Consider the following 14,737-nt stretch of genomic DNA (forward strand, 5'->3'; position numbering starts at 1 on the left):
CAGTGAACAGCTTCAAATATGTGCATGCTTCTTGCAATTCTCATTGTGCAATTGACTGTTTAAGCAGTCTGAATACCCCACCAGTTAGCAACATGAGAAGGAAAAGGTGGTCACTGGGCAGGTAGCTGCTCAACAGTGGTGTTGCAAAGTATAAAAGGAATGCTCTTTTTTCAGAAGCATAAATACTACATAGTTGAATTCAAATTAAAACTAAATACCTAATACCATGTTTGTTTTTAAAATAACATTTCCACTTAAACAAAATTGCAGATTTTTCCATGGTTGCTAAACTTACTAAAGACCCGAAACCAAGACAAACAAAAGATGGAGACGACAGGAAGCCTGCACAGTCTCCACTCTCTCGCAGTGGAATAAAGCAGGCAATGTGAATGAAGTGCAATACCATTATTTCCTTGCAGAAAAAGAAGGTATCAAATGACAAATTGTTATAAAAAAGCATGTGCCATGATAAATATGGCCAAAGAAAATTTAGTGAATTTAATTGCAAACAGGAGTGCAATTGTTTCCTTAAAGTGTCAGGAAGGAAAGATTGCTAGATAAACATGATTAGAAGGTCAAAGGTTTTGGTAATGGCAGATATTAGATCTGAGCCCGCACTTCAGCAGTTTTGTTTAAAGACGCACGGAATCGAGGCACTCGGGTCAATGGATTTGTAAATTTTCTTAAAGGTATTACTGTATATTCCAAAAGGCGAAGCATAACTCTTTCTATGGGCAAAGATAGCAATGGTTAGACATTGTGTTGCATTCGGATTCAACAACCGGAGCGATAAACCACATTGCAAGCATCTTTCATGGCATTCACTGCTACTGAACAACAAGAAACTTCTGGCGACTTGGCTAGTTAAGATCAAACAGGAAAACACACCCATAAGTAAAAATTCATTTTTACGCAGTGAACATTTTGAAAAGGAATGCTTTTGCAAGTCATTTGCTGGCCGGAACGTAAGTCTTAAGTCAGAATCAATTCCGACAATATTCAGTTTCTCCGAACAGAAAACCAAAAGGAAGGCTCCGAAGGAAAGACGCTCGATTGATGATGAAGTACGTCAAAATATTACTAAACATCAGGAATCCTCAGCTAGTAATAATGAAGGAGATATTTTGATAGAAGATGCAAATGAAATTCCGTTAAACAACAGCAACGAAATGGCGCCTGATCATGATGGCGATATGAACTTACGTGATCTACAACAACAACTGAAAGACCTACAGCAAGAGATGAAAATGAAAGTCGAGGCGCTTGAAAGCCAGCTCAAAGAAGAGAGGGAGGCTCAAGAAGAGAGGGAGGCTCAAGAAGAGAGGGAGGCTCGACAAGAGCTGGAGGAAATTCTGGAGAAGAATGTATTCAGATTAGAAAACATTAAGAGTAACAACAAACTTATTCGTTTCTACACTGGGTTTGATAGCTATGAAACACTTTGTATGGTGCTTGACTTTCTAGGTTGTGACGCAGCTGCCAACTTAAACTATCAAAACAAAGATAGATCAAATAGCAATTCAACTAGAAATTCAGGACGTGCAAGGGCTTTCTCTGTGGAAAATGAATTTTTTATGGTGCTTTGCAGATATAAAGTAGGTTTACTCGAAGAAGATTTATGTCACAGGTTCTCTGTATCCCAAGGCCTTGTTAGTCAGGTCATCAGCACTTGGACTAAGTTTATGTTCTATAGATTTAAAGAACTTGACATTTTTCCTAGTAAGGAAATTATCGATACTCACAGACCACAATGCTTTAACCACAAGTATAGGAGCACTACATTAATCATTGATGCAACAGATATCTACATCGAGAAGCCAAGCAATCCGTCTGCACAGCAACTAACATTCTCAACCTACAAGAACACCAACACTCTAAAGGCATTGGTTGGAATAACTCCAAAAGGGCCTATATCATTTGTATCAAGTCTGTATGGTGGGTCAATTTCAGATCGAGAAATCACTCAGCTTTCAGGTCTTATCGATAAAGTGGAACGTGGACATGCTGTAATGGCTGACAGGTTTTAATATTGGAGCTGATTTAGCTGAAAAGGGGGTTCCTGTTAATCTCCCCCCCATTTATGAATGCCTCTGGACAATTTAATAAAACAGAAATGATTCAGACTAGAAGGATAGCAACCCTACGAATCCATGTTGAAAGAGCTATAGAAAGAATAAAAAACTACCATATCTTGGACTTTGTGCCAATAAGTATGTGTAAGAATGGGATTATTGACATGGTTTTCTTTGTATGTGCAATGTTAACAAATTTCCAAACTCCTCTCGTTAATGGTTAGTATTGTTGGATTTTCACAGCATGACCAAGAATCCTTAAAAGAACAAAGATTTGAGAAAACAGTTGTAGCTGCCATGTTGGCTGAACAGACAAGTGAAACTAATAAGGAATGCTTGGTTATCATCATCCAAAATGGCAGCTGTTATATAACATGAACCCAAGAATAGTGACCAACACATTACTATGTATTGTTCATCATACAAGATGTGTTTATTGTTTTACTTTAAACTAATACTCATGAAAACTGATTCACTATGTAAATGTAGTACTTTATTTTACTGAATGACATATTGTTTTGTTATCAATAATAACTCAACCATTGGTAAATCACCTTGGGAATCATATTTTTTAGTTTTAGTGCTTCTAACAAAATGGACCCAGTTAAGTTAAACCAATCAAAACATAGAGAACATATGCAGATTGTAGAGCTAATAGTGCTCATTCATTGCAATTTATGCATATGTAATTGATCAAATTGGCCCCATTTCTGTTAGCTGCACTGTAATTAATACTTATATTTATTGTTTCATTGCAAACTTCTATGAACCACAACAATATGGTGCAAACAATACCTATATAGGGTGCTAATTACAAACACAGTGAAACTAGTGAAAAGCATCATGAAATAATATATCAAGTTAAAAAATCAATAACAATTGGTTACTATGAAAACCTTTCCTCACAATTATCTGGCATCATCTAGGTGCTTGCTAACTCTGCTCAAACCATAAGCAATCCTAAGATATGCAAGCTCTGGTAAGATATGTCTATTGTAGAAATCCTTAAGCTTGGGAACAATGTTTCGTGAAAACTTGTTGTTTCTTTTTACATGAATAATAATCATGTCTTTCAAGTCAGAGATTACTAAGTCAGTCCAGTTGGTTCCAGTACAAAACATTTGCTGTTGCATTTGATAATAGAACTTGTGGTTGACGTTAATAGCCAGTCCATTATTAGTCTCATTGCAAATATTCCTTGAAAACACTGCATCATGTAAATTTTGCAAACTACTTGGAAAAACTCTCTTAACCTCAACAAGTCCCCCATCAACCTCACCATCGGGTGAGGCACCAAGAAATGGGTGGGTTAAAGAGATGCTAAACCCAGCCTTTTCTACATGGCAGCCTAATATGCATTCATAGTCTCTAATGATTGTATCCTCATCTTTCAGTCCTTGTGCCATTTATCACTCTGGAAACTATTGTTGACACCTAGTATTTCACCAATAGCTTTTGTTGGACTGGACTTGTATTTGGCCTCAACAATGCTCGTTTACATTTGGAAGCTGTAATCCTTGCTTTTCTGTGATGGAACCACTCTTCAGACTCACTTTGATTTTTTGTTGTTTTTCTGATTTTTTCTATAGTATCCTTGTCGATGTATATCTTTTCTTTGATTTGAGATGCTCTCTCAATAATTTCTCTCTTTGATAGTGGTTGGTAAATAGGTGGTGCAATTTCATACAATGAACTGCTGTCTTCATTTTTTTCATTTGAGAGTAGATAAAAAAATCCACAGATCGGTTTGTGAGCTGTGACTGCTTCAAGGAGTTGTCTGTTTGCTTCTGTTGGATCTGCTTGTTGGAAGAAGGGAAGTCTTGGGTCATGTAGTGTGTCATTTTCTTTGGTCTCTCTACCATAAACCTTCCTTGAAAAGTCTATTTCATAGACTGTTGAAGCATCTAGTTTTCTTTTCCGTGATTGATTCCAGGTTTGTAAACGATCTGTACAAGTTTGAAAATCTCTTACATTTTTAAGTCGGCTAAATTCTTCAAGTGCATAACATAAAGAAGCTATGTGTTTGCATGAAGCATAGGGGCCCTTTCCTGCAGGACAAGGCGTACAACTGGCATAGACAACATCGCCAGATGTTTGAAGAGAAAGGTTAAGTTTATACTTGAGCGTCTTCTTCATTTCCGGGAGACAATCAGCACGAATATGGATGTGATTTTCTTCAGTGGTAAGCTGAATGTTCTGAACATGTCCGTGTTTAAATAAACCATAAGCCTTCGAACAAATGTTCTTGTAGTCGTTGTTTTCTCGATCGTCCAGTGTTTTTCTTTCCACAAAATACGCTAACATGTTCTGCATCGTAAATGATGGGCATTTGTCGTTCGCTTCTACTAAGAATTGCCATTCTGCACCAGCTGGAAACTCTACTCTGTTGCCTTGCTGTGCTGTTGCTGGGGTAGCAGTTTGGTTCGCATCGTCTGCAGGCAAAAGGTGACTCCATTTCTCCACGAAATCGTTGTCCCACTTGTTTCTTATGTAATACACAACTCTGTAAAAGAATGATTGAGCTATGATCGAGCTATTGAAAATAAAGTAATACAGTTTTGTAACAACCTACAAACCTCCGAAACAACTCTGTTTTGTTATCGTTTGGTGCAGCACTCCCATCTCGCGACGTTCCTTTTCGATAACTGAGCCATTGTTTTAAGCAGTTTTTCGTTAGTCCTCGAGGGCAAGCCCCACCAAGCATTTGTGCTGTCTGCTCATTTGAGAAAAAAGCATTTGGAGGATCTAAATTTTTGTTTGTATCGCTACTCTGAGCTTCAATTCCTTCGTCCATCTTGCATTTTCGACCCAAGTGTCTCGTTTCCATGCACTACAATGGGAGAGACAGCTGAAGTGCGGGCTCAGATCTAATATCTGCCATTGATAATAAAATGGAAAAATGTTTGTAAAGGAAATTTTTCTCTTATTTTCTTTAAAGGATGCAAGATGAGATGACAATGAAAAATGAAAAGAATCCTCAATCATTCTTTTTTTTGACAAATTCACATTGGCTGTTCAGGATGACATACTTTAATTCACTCCTTTTTACAAGAAAATTACAAGCTCGACTCACAAATGTTATGAGAATCAACAGACAAAGGTTATTGATGGGAGAATATTACAGTAACTATGAAAAGTCAAAGCAGAACCTTTTGCAGAAAAAGGTATCTGGGTAAATCCCAACTATTGTAAACTAAGGTACTCTAGCTGTAAAATCAGAGTTGTAATGAAGTCATCCAAAGACTAGAGTTTAATTATTGTCACCTTTTTGACTACAGCGTTGTCACATACTTTTAGCACTACCAATGGTGGACTACAAAGTTTTTTGTTTGAGTGAGTTAGTTTTCAGATCTCTGCAGTTAAAGGGTCGATATGTTTGACATTTTAATACATAATATTATAATTTTTTATCTGAAAAGTGTCTGTAAAATAATTTAAAGTAATTCCTGTTACAAAAAAGACAGATGTACAGGTAATAAATTTTATAATTTAATATTGCACCTTTTGATTTTGTTGGATTATAAGCATATTTTTGACCATCAAATGATTATATTATTGCTACTTTGAATGCAATTCTCTAAATACATGCATGTTCCTGCCTAAATAGGTTTGTGGCATGGTCCATTCCATTCAAGTGCATAATTTAATCAACAAACCCCTCCTTCAAATCCTAATTAGCACTATGTATATGGTATGTAAAATCTATTTAAAAGGTGTGTGATCACTAGTTCAATTTAGTACTTACCTTGTTCACTGATGCTATTAAAAAGCTATATAAATTGTATTTAACTCACCTTAAAAAGACAATTGGTTACCTATGTTTTCTCTATTTTAATTCTATTAAAAGGCTATTAAGTTTATTTTTCAGTTGTCTCTGCTTCAACTTGCTCCTATTTAAATACTATGTGAATTGGCATTTCAAACCTATGCAGATGCAATTTATATGCTATCTTTAATTTTCTACGCTACCCTACTCAAAAGTGTATTACATAGCTTTTACCTACACTATGTAACGGTTTTGTTTGACTGGTAAAAAAGTACGATTTTTTATCAAAATATATAGCAAAACTCATAGCAATTACAGACCATTTGAATAACACCCCCTCTGTCACATTAAACATAGAATTTTAATACCCTGTACCTACTTTTACATAGAGCAGCCACATAGCATTTACACAGGTAAAAAGCTATATAAATTGTATTTAACTCACCTTAAAAAGACTATTGGTAACCTATTTTTACTCTATTTTAATTCTATTAAAAGGCTATTAAGTTTATTTTCAGTTGTCTAAGCCTCAACTTGATATCCCGGTTAGCTCAATTGGTTAGAGCGCCGGATTGTGTTGTGCGGGAGGTCGAGGGTTCGAGCCCCGGCCAGACCGATACTCATGGTCTTAAAATAAGTGAGGAGAATTTGCTACCTTTCTATAATCAAGAAATGGATAGATATTCTAGTCTTCTCGGATAAGGATGAATAAACCGTAGGCCCCGTCTCCTGCAGGGTTAGGGGTAGGAGACGTTAATTTCCCACGCAAGAGAATACTGTGTTGTGGATGTCCTCCCTTGGGGTGGGATGGGTGGGAAATGGCCCTGAAAAGCCCCCATGGGGAGTGGTCAACTAACGTATATATGTATATGTAACTTGCTCCTATTTAAATACTATGTGAATTGGCATTTCCCATCTATGGAGATGCTATTTATATGCTGTCTTTCATTTTCTATGCTAGCCTGCTCAAATGTGTATTACATAGCTTTTACCTACACTATGTAAAGGTTCCATTTGACTAGTAAAAAAATAGGATTTTTTATCAAAATATATAGCAAAAGTCATAGCAATTACACACAATTTGAATAACACCCTCTCTATCACTTTAAACAAAGAATTTTAATACCCTGTACCTACTTTTTACATAGAGCAGCCACATAGCATTTACATATGCAATAAATAGTGTCTGATTCTACAAGGGTCATAAGATAAAACTACATATCTTATGTTACACTGAATTTGGAAAAACTACAACAGAAATTTGGTTTTCCTTGCTTTCAGAATGATCAATCTCTTCAGCCCCATTCCTGGTCAACAGAGGAGAGAAGAGCCTTGGTGGAATACATTGCTCTTTTCACTCCTTTACCTGAGAACCAGTGATTTAGTCAGCCCACTTTGAAAGACACTGTCTTTTGGGAAAAATGTGCAAAGGCTGTATCGTGTACCAGTGGAAAGCCAAAGACATAGCTAAAAACATAGCTAAAAAATGACTATTTATGGATTGAGAAGTGAAACTATACTATTTTAATTACCATAATATTGAAACAGCCCAATCATAAATAAATGCAGGAGAAACTTACTTTATGATTATTTTAATACGGTATCATGCAGATGAATCATTTCAGTGAAATGCAAGCATACATCCATTCTCATGCTCTCGTTAACTCTTTCTCTCTCTTGGTTGTGGTTGGTAAGTAACTGTATTGTAACTAGGCAGACACAGTACCATACAGTGTTAACATGTTGTGGCATTCAACAGGTGTGAAGACCAGTCATTTCACGTATAATTATATGTAACCTAATTTTATGTGCATATAATTAGATCTTCATGTATGCGACCGGACGTTCACGACACGCCTGTGTAATATTTTTCCTTTTTTGCGCTAGCGGTTTCTCTGTATTATCTCTGAAACATAGTTGTTACGGCCACAAATGTGGTATGGACGTTAGGCCTGGTTTTAGAAGCTTTTCAATGCGACATTCGCTGTTTACGGAGACAATTTGTACTGAACAACTCCGCATCGCCCGCCATCTTCGTTACTTCGATCGATTTATACGAAGAAAGAAGAAAGGTTACACCTACAGCCGGTTACCTTATTACAGTAACCATGTTTCAACCTTTAACATCGAGTTTATTTGCTGCCGCGGCAATATCCATCCCCATCCAGGTCCACAGACTGGTGATCGGAATTTGAGAGTTAGCAGTGAGGGAAACAACATGGCGTATGTAAATCCTAGGTCAGATGTATCTGTCTTTTACGCCAACTCAAGGAGTTTGGTTAACAAGATTAATCAGCTGGAACTAGAGATTGCTACCTATCAATATGATCTCATGGTATTTACAGAGACTCACTTGGACAGCTCTATTTTGGATAGTGAACTCTTCCCTTCTATTTATACGGTTTTCAGGCGTGATCGTGTTCAAAATGGTCGACGCGGTGGCGGTATTTTGATAGCTGTACGCGATACGTTGCGTGCGTCTGTGAGAGAAGATGTTAATTTCGATTCCGAATTATTATTTGTCGATATTTTATTCCTGGCGAATAGAAAAATTAGTCTAGGTGTCTTCTATAGGCCGCCTAACAGTAGCATTAACTGCCTGTTGGATCTACAAACGGCTCTTGATACTGTGCTTTCTTCATCACAAAACCCAGAGATGGTCCTTGTTGGCGACTTTAATATTCCCGAATTCGACTGGAACACCGACTGCACTTCTGTGGATTCACCTAACGCTACTTTTTTGTCAGATATCATACACGACAATTTTCTATTCCAGCTGGTCAAAGACCCAACTCGCAACGGAAATATCTTAGACTTGGTATTCGTCACGTCTCTTGACCTAGTCTACGATCTAAAAGTTGGCCTTCCCTTCTCTGACCATAACTCGATCTCTATGCTACTATCAAGAAAATCATTCTCTGAAAGGAAATCGCAGAAGTTGAGCTATTCATTTAAGAAGGCAGATTGGAATCACCTCAGAAATCTTTTACATTACACTCCATGGCATTGTGCCTTTATGGATACTGACATTGATTGTATTTGGGCTGCATGGTCTGATATGTTTTTATCTGCTGTCAACGAGTGTATCCCAAGGCGGACAGTGAAGAGAACTTCGAATGCACCATGGATAAGCGGGGATCTAATTAAGTTGTGTAGAAGAAAGAAAGTGCTTTATAAAAGGGCAAAAAAAACCTGTGCTCTTTCTGATTGGAACAAATATCGTAAATTCAACAACTATGTGAAGAAGGAGTGCAACTCTGCACGTAGGCAATTTATAAACAATCTGGCAGATGAACTAAAGACCGGAAACAGTTCAAAGCCTTTTTGGAACTTTGTTCAATCAAAGAGAAAAGTCAAATGTGATTTAGCGTCCTTAAAGGTGAACGATTCGTATCTTAACGACGACCTGAGCATTGCCAATTGTATGAATTCTTATTTCTCATCGGTGTTTACTGTCGAGGATCAAGAAAACTTTCCCGACCTTGAATATATTACAGATGAGAAATTATGTAACATCTTTTGTTCTGCCACGGAAGTTGAGAAATTGCTAAGAAATTTGAATATTTACAAGTCCCCCGGGCCCGACTACATATCACCTCGCATCCTAAGAGAATGTGCTCAAGCGTTGTCATCTCCACTGGCTTTATTTTTGAATACATCCTTCTCTCAAGGTCAACTACCAAGTATATGGAAGTCGGCCCACATCACTCCAGTCCATAAGAAAGAGAGCAAAAATCTCATGGAGAACTACCGCCAAATATCACTGACTTGTATTGTTTGCAAGATTGCAGAAGCTGTGGTAAAGTCCCGTGTGGTTGACTTTTGGTCAGACCTCAATCTTTTTAATTCAGACCAATTTGCGTATCTAAGGGGTAAATCGACGTTGGCACAATTACTTACATGTTACAATGACTGGGCAAAGGCTAGGAATTGCTCGCAACAAACGGATATCATCTTCTTAGATCTCTCCAAGGCTTTCGACAGCGTGCCACACGAGCGCTTGCTGCTGAAACTACAACGGTATGGGATAGACGGCTCTCTACTACTGTGGATTAGAAATTTTTTGACGAATAGAAGGCAGCGTGTAGTGTTAAGGGGCAATTGTTCAGACTGGTCACCCGTGATTTCAGGTGTGCCTCAAGGAACATTACTCGGCCCAATCCTATTCATTATTTATATAAATGATATTTCGGCAAACATTGCATCAACGGTGAAAATCTACGCTGATGATACTAAAATCTATCGCAAGATCATGGAGCCTGATAAGGATATACCAGCCTTACAGCTGGACTTGAACAAATTAAGTGATTGGGCTAACAAGTGGCAGTTGCGCTTTAATCCTGAAAAATGTGAAGTTATGCGTGTAACGCACAGTAGAGACAGATCCAAGCCTAGTTATTCCCTTGGTACGCAACTAAAATCTGTCGACAGCGCCAAGGACCTAGGGGTCACAATAAACTACGATCTATCTTGGGGTAAACACGTTTCCTACATAGTAAACAAGGCGAACAAAGTGTTGGGTATAATTAGGCGATCACTTGGAAACGATAATCGCTATGCATTTTCCTGCCTCTTTAAGTCGTTAGTAAGACCTATACTCGAATACGCTGTCCCCATCTGGAGCCCCTACCAAAGAAAGGATATCGAATCCTTGGAAAAAGTCCAAAGAAGGGCATCTCGGTTGGCATTAAAGCAAAAACGCGGAGAAATGAGCTATGAAGACCGCTGCCGCCTACTGAGTTGGCAAACTTTGGAGAAACGAAGAGAGTTTTTATCTCTGATCCAGTGCTACAAGATAGTTCTGGAAATAGATAGTCTTCATTTTTTGGACTTTTTGGAACTTACTAAATGTAATCGAACTAGAGCCAATCACGATTATAAGCTCTACGTAAAAATAGCTATCGTAAATTGCTACAAATTTTCTTTTTTTGTACGGATCGTTAATATGTGGAATAATTTGCCTAAAGATATTGTACACGCAGGATCATTGACTTTATTTCGTAACAGACTAAAGATTTACATGAATATTGATTGAGATGATGGTAAACAGTTTTTAATTATCTGTATATAATGTTTTGATCTTTTTATTCGGGGAATCTTTTATATAGGGTTAACCTCTAGAATATCCCCTTTCGAGAGATACTTTTTACAATTTTTTTATTTTCCTTTCTCTTGAATAAAGTATTGTAATGTATTGTATCTTGCAGTGTAAAACTGCTTTGAACAATTCAAGAGAAATGTCCTGGCAAGCTTTTAGCCAGGTGGCTATTGAGCCATCCTGTAGAGGGCCATATTTTAGAGGGATCCTGTTGATTTACAGTTTATGAGAAATAATTATTGGTGGACAGACACTCTCCTAACCCTGGGTAACAGCCAGTGTCTAGGCACATTTCTGACCTCAGTCCTATTCCCCTGGAAGACATGTTGCTGCTTCTTTCTGCTAGAATGTCTACTGTTCCTCAATATTACAAAGATAGTAGAACCTTTTTCACTCCCAAGATTTTAAAGTTTATTTTACCAACTGGAGAACATCCACATTTTTGGGGGTGGGGGTGGTGGGGGCTTAGTACTCGACGCAAATTCTATCATAACTTCATCGAGGATAATAGCAGCAGTGAGCACCACCTATTTTTGGCAGCGAAGAAGCTAGTCAACCAGGGGGAAACAGGGCGGTGTATCCACCCGTGGACGATAACATTAACTTGGCAAATCAACTGGGAACTTTCTTTATTCAGAAAATTGAGACCATTGATTCCAATCTCGACAATATGGCGCAAGGGCTACCAGCACTCCCTGATGACTACGCCCCAGAATCACCTCCCCCCCTCAGAAAATTTAGCCCCCTTACGGAAGAGAAGGTTCGCTAGCTCATCAATAGCAGTACAAATAAAAGCTGCAATCTAGACCCTGTGGCAACATCCCTAGTGATAGATTGCATTGACGTGCTTCTACCGATCATAACGAAGATGATCAATTTATCACTTGAGTCTGGGCTATTCGCTGATGACTGGAAGTGTGTGCTTGTTCTTCCTCTGCTGAAGAAGTCTGGGCTAGACCTTCTATACAAAAATTACAGACCTGTCAGCAACCTGCAGTATGTTTCAAAGCTGACTGAAAAGATGGTGTACGAGCAGATACACACCCATATGATGACTCATTCACTATATCCTGAGTTTCAGTCTGCAAAAATCATAGGACGGAAACGGCTCTTGTTAGAGTCATGAACGATATCCTCATGAAAATGAACACTCAAGAAGTCACCTTGCTGGTCATGCTCGATATCAGTGCCGCTTTCGATACGGTTAATCATAACATCCTCCTTACTTGTTTGAATGAGGAGCTTGGGATATGCGTATTGGCGTTGGAATGGTTCAGGTCGTATCTGGCGAAAAGAGGCCAGCGAGTCTCCATCGACGGATCTCTTTCAGAGCGCTTTAGCCTGGAGTGTGGTGTCCCACAAGGGTTATGTCTGGGCCCCCTGCTCTTTCTAATCTATGCATCCAAGCTATTCAGAGTAGTTGAAGATCAACTTCCACACGTGCATTGCTATGCTGATGACACAGATTTTATCTGAGTTTCAAACCTATCAGTAACATATCCCAGGAAGATGCAATGCGTGCGATGGAATGTTGTATCGAGAAGATCAGGCGCTGGCTGATCCATGATAGACTCCTTCTTAATGACGACAAGACTGAGTTTATCATTATTGGAACACACCAGCAACTTAACAAATTACAGGCTATGAATATTAAAGTACGTGGTTCCGAGATAAAATCTAGCCATCAAGTTAAGAACCTTGGGAGCTGGCTTGATCCAAACCTGAATATGCGCCACCATATTACTAATGTACGTAAGGCGGGTTTTTTCTACTTGCATAATATTAGACGCATTAAGAAGTATTTATCAAGAGACGGCTTACTCACTCTGGTACACACATTCATCACGAGTAGGTTAGATTACTGTAATGCTTTATTGCATGGCCTTCCCAAAGAGCAAATAGCTAAGTTACAACGCGTGCAAAATGCTGCCGCCAGACTAATGATGGATATCGGGAAGTATTCTCACATTACTCCAGTACTCTATGAGTTACACTGATTACCAGTACTAGCACATACACACTTTAAGATCCTATTATTAACTTTTAAAGCCATCCATGGCCTTGCACCCGCATATATTAGCAATCTTTTAGTTATCAAATGCAAGTCCTTGTACAATCTTAGATCTAACTCAGGTACTTTATTAGAGCCACCTTGAGGCAAAATGCTGGCAACCCTGGGTAAACGTGCATTCCAGGCAGCTGCACCGCATCTATGGAATGAGCTTCCATTGCAATTATGCAATATTCGATCTGTAGAAATTTTTAAGAATTCAATTAAGACTCTTCTTTTTAGAAAAACCTTTTCATAGTACATAAATTATGAATCCTATATAGCCAATTTAACTGTAACATGTAATTATTATTTATTTATTTTTTAATTAGATGAGATTTTAATATTTAGACGTATCAGGTGTAAAGCGCTATTGATCTGTTTTTGTAAATAGCGTTATATAAGAAATAAATCATTACTATTATTAGTTCTTTTATATTTTATTTAAGCAAAGTACTTAGAAACCTTTTGATTTTACAGGATTTGTTACAGATGGAATTAAATTCTATCCACATCATGGGCTCCAGTAGGCCAATTTCCATTATTCATTTGATTATGGATTCAAAAGCAGAGGCAGGACACATCAATGTGAACACCATTTCACACCAGTTAAAGTTCAAGGTATTTTAACAAAATTTACAACAACAAAAGGGAGCATTAACTGAAAAGACGTGTTAATACGGAACTTAAGCACCAGGACATTTCTTCACGACGGAGGGTTTAGTGCCATGAGGGGACTAGATCGAGATTAGCGTTCTTGGCACGAATTTTTTACTTTAAGCACACCCCTTTTTTTTCATGACGAACATGAACGTAGGAAGCGTGTGAAAATAAAAATTGCAAGCCCATGATATAAACAAATAAACAAAAATTGCTTTATGTTGTGTGTTCGCACTTGAAACAACGAAAATGTGTTCATTTAAAGAAGCTAGGGAAAAGCTTCTATTGAGCCATGACACGAATGTCATCAGTGACGAAGAACTACTTCTGTTGCTCGAAGAAAACACGTCAAGAAACCTTGAATTCAGCAATGGCTTGTACCAGCGATTTGAACTAGATGAAATCCCTGAGCCAGAATGTAAAGCTGAAATGCACTTCAACAAAAACGACATTCCGGTTTTAGCTGAGGCTTTGGAACTGCCAGAAACATTCATATGTTCCTGACAAGCTGGAAGGTCTTTGCCTACTGCTTAGGCGAACAGCATACACTTGTCACTACAGCGATCTCATTCCAAGATTTGGTCTACCAGTTCCTGAGCTCAGCATGATTACTGTGTCATCGATCACCTTTATAACAACCATGGTCATCCTATAACACAGTGGAATTGCCAGATCCTGAACCCCCCGCTTCTTCAGACGTATGCTAATGCCATCACTGAACAAGGTTCTCCGCTTGATAATTACTTTGGGTTTAATGACAGAACTGTAAGGCCCATATCCAGACCTGTCGAACTACAAGAAGTTGTCTTCAATGGACACAAAAGAGTGCATTCTATAAAATTTCAGTCCATGACAGTTCCCTCTGGATTAATTGCAAATCTGTTTGGCCCTGTAGGTAAGCTTAAGTTTTTTTCTCTCGAGAAAAATGCATTGTTTTTATGCAGGACAATAACTTTAATTTGACTAGAAAGTGTGTGTGAAAAGATATTGTAACTGACAATGCCACAAAAATATTTAACTTAGTAATATTACTAATAGCAGATAAAACAACAAGTGGGAGTGAATATTTTGGGTGTTGTAGTTTGAGGAAA

At 38.1% G+C, this 14,737-nt stretch overlaps 2 protein-coding genes and 1 pseudogene across 2 annotated transcripts; 2 read left to right on the plus strand and 1 right to left on the minus strand.

The window, feature by feature from the left end:
- The first annotated feature begins 520 nt into the window (after positions 1-520).
- LOC148728335 (uncharacterized) lies at positions 521-2,639 on the plus strand (annotated as a pseudogene).
- On the minus strand, positions 2,484-4,970 carry LOC148728336 (uncharacterized). The gene is made up of 2 exons (XM_088725549.1): positions 4,649-4,970; positions 2,484-4,575 (listed from the first exon to the last, which is right to left on the minus strand). The coding sequence occupies exons 1-2, from the start codon at positions 4,897-4,899 to the stop codon at positions 3,507-3,509; spliced, it is 1,320 nt and encodes a 439-aa protein (XP_088581675.1). The 5' UTR covers positions 4,900-4,970; the 3' UTR covers positions 2,484-3,506.
- Positions 4,971-7,777: 2,807 nt separating this feature from the next.
- LOC148728337 (uncharacterized) lies at positions 7,778-14,150 on the plus strand. Its single transcript, XM_088724942.1, has 2 exons — positions 7,778-10,313; positions 13,912-14,150. The coding sequence occupies exons 1-2, from the start codon at positions 7,778-7,780 to the stop codon at positions 14,148-14,150; spliced, it is 2,775 nt and encodes a 924-aa protein (XP_088581068.1).
- Positions 14,151-14,737: the final 587 nt, after the last annotated feature.

Source organism: Stylophora pistillata, chromosome 6 (assembly GCF_964205215.1).
Source record: "Stylophora pistillata chromosome 6, jaStyPist1.2, whole genome shotgun sequence".
Taxonomy (NCBI): Eukaryota; Metazoa; Cnidaria; class Anthozoa; order Scleractinia; family Pocilloporidae; genus Stylophora; species Stylophora pistillata.

Bases quoted from the DNA above. Each gene is read 5' to 3' on its own strand.
- LOC148728336 (XM_088725549.1), bottom strand. From the start codon at position 4,899: ATGGAAACGAGACACTTGGGTCGAAAATGCAAGATGGACGAAGGAATT. The intron at 4,576-4,648 runs GTTTGTAGGTTG...ATTCTTTTACAG, and splicing joins AAAACAGAGTTGTTTCGGAG to AGTTGTGTATTACATAAGAA.
- LOC148728337 (XM_088724942.1), top strand. From the start codon at position 7,778: ATGGACGTTAGGCCTGGTTTTAGAAGCTTTTCAATGCGACATTCGCTG. The intron at 10,314-13,911 runs GTAAACACGTTT...GTTCATTTAAAG, and splicing joins AAACTACGATCTATCTTGGG to AAGCTAGGGAAAAGCTTCTA.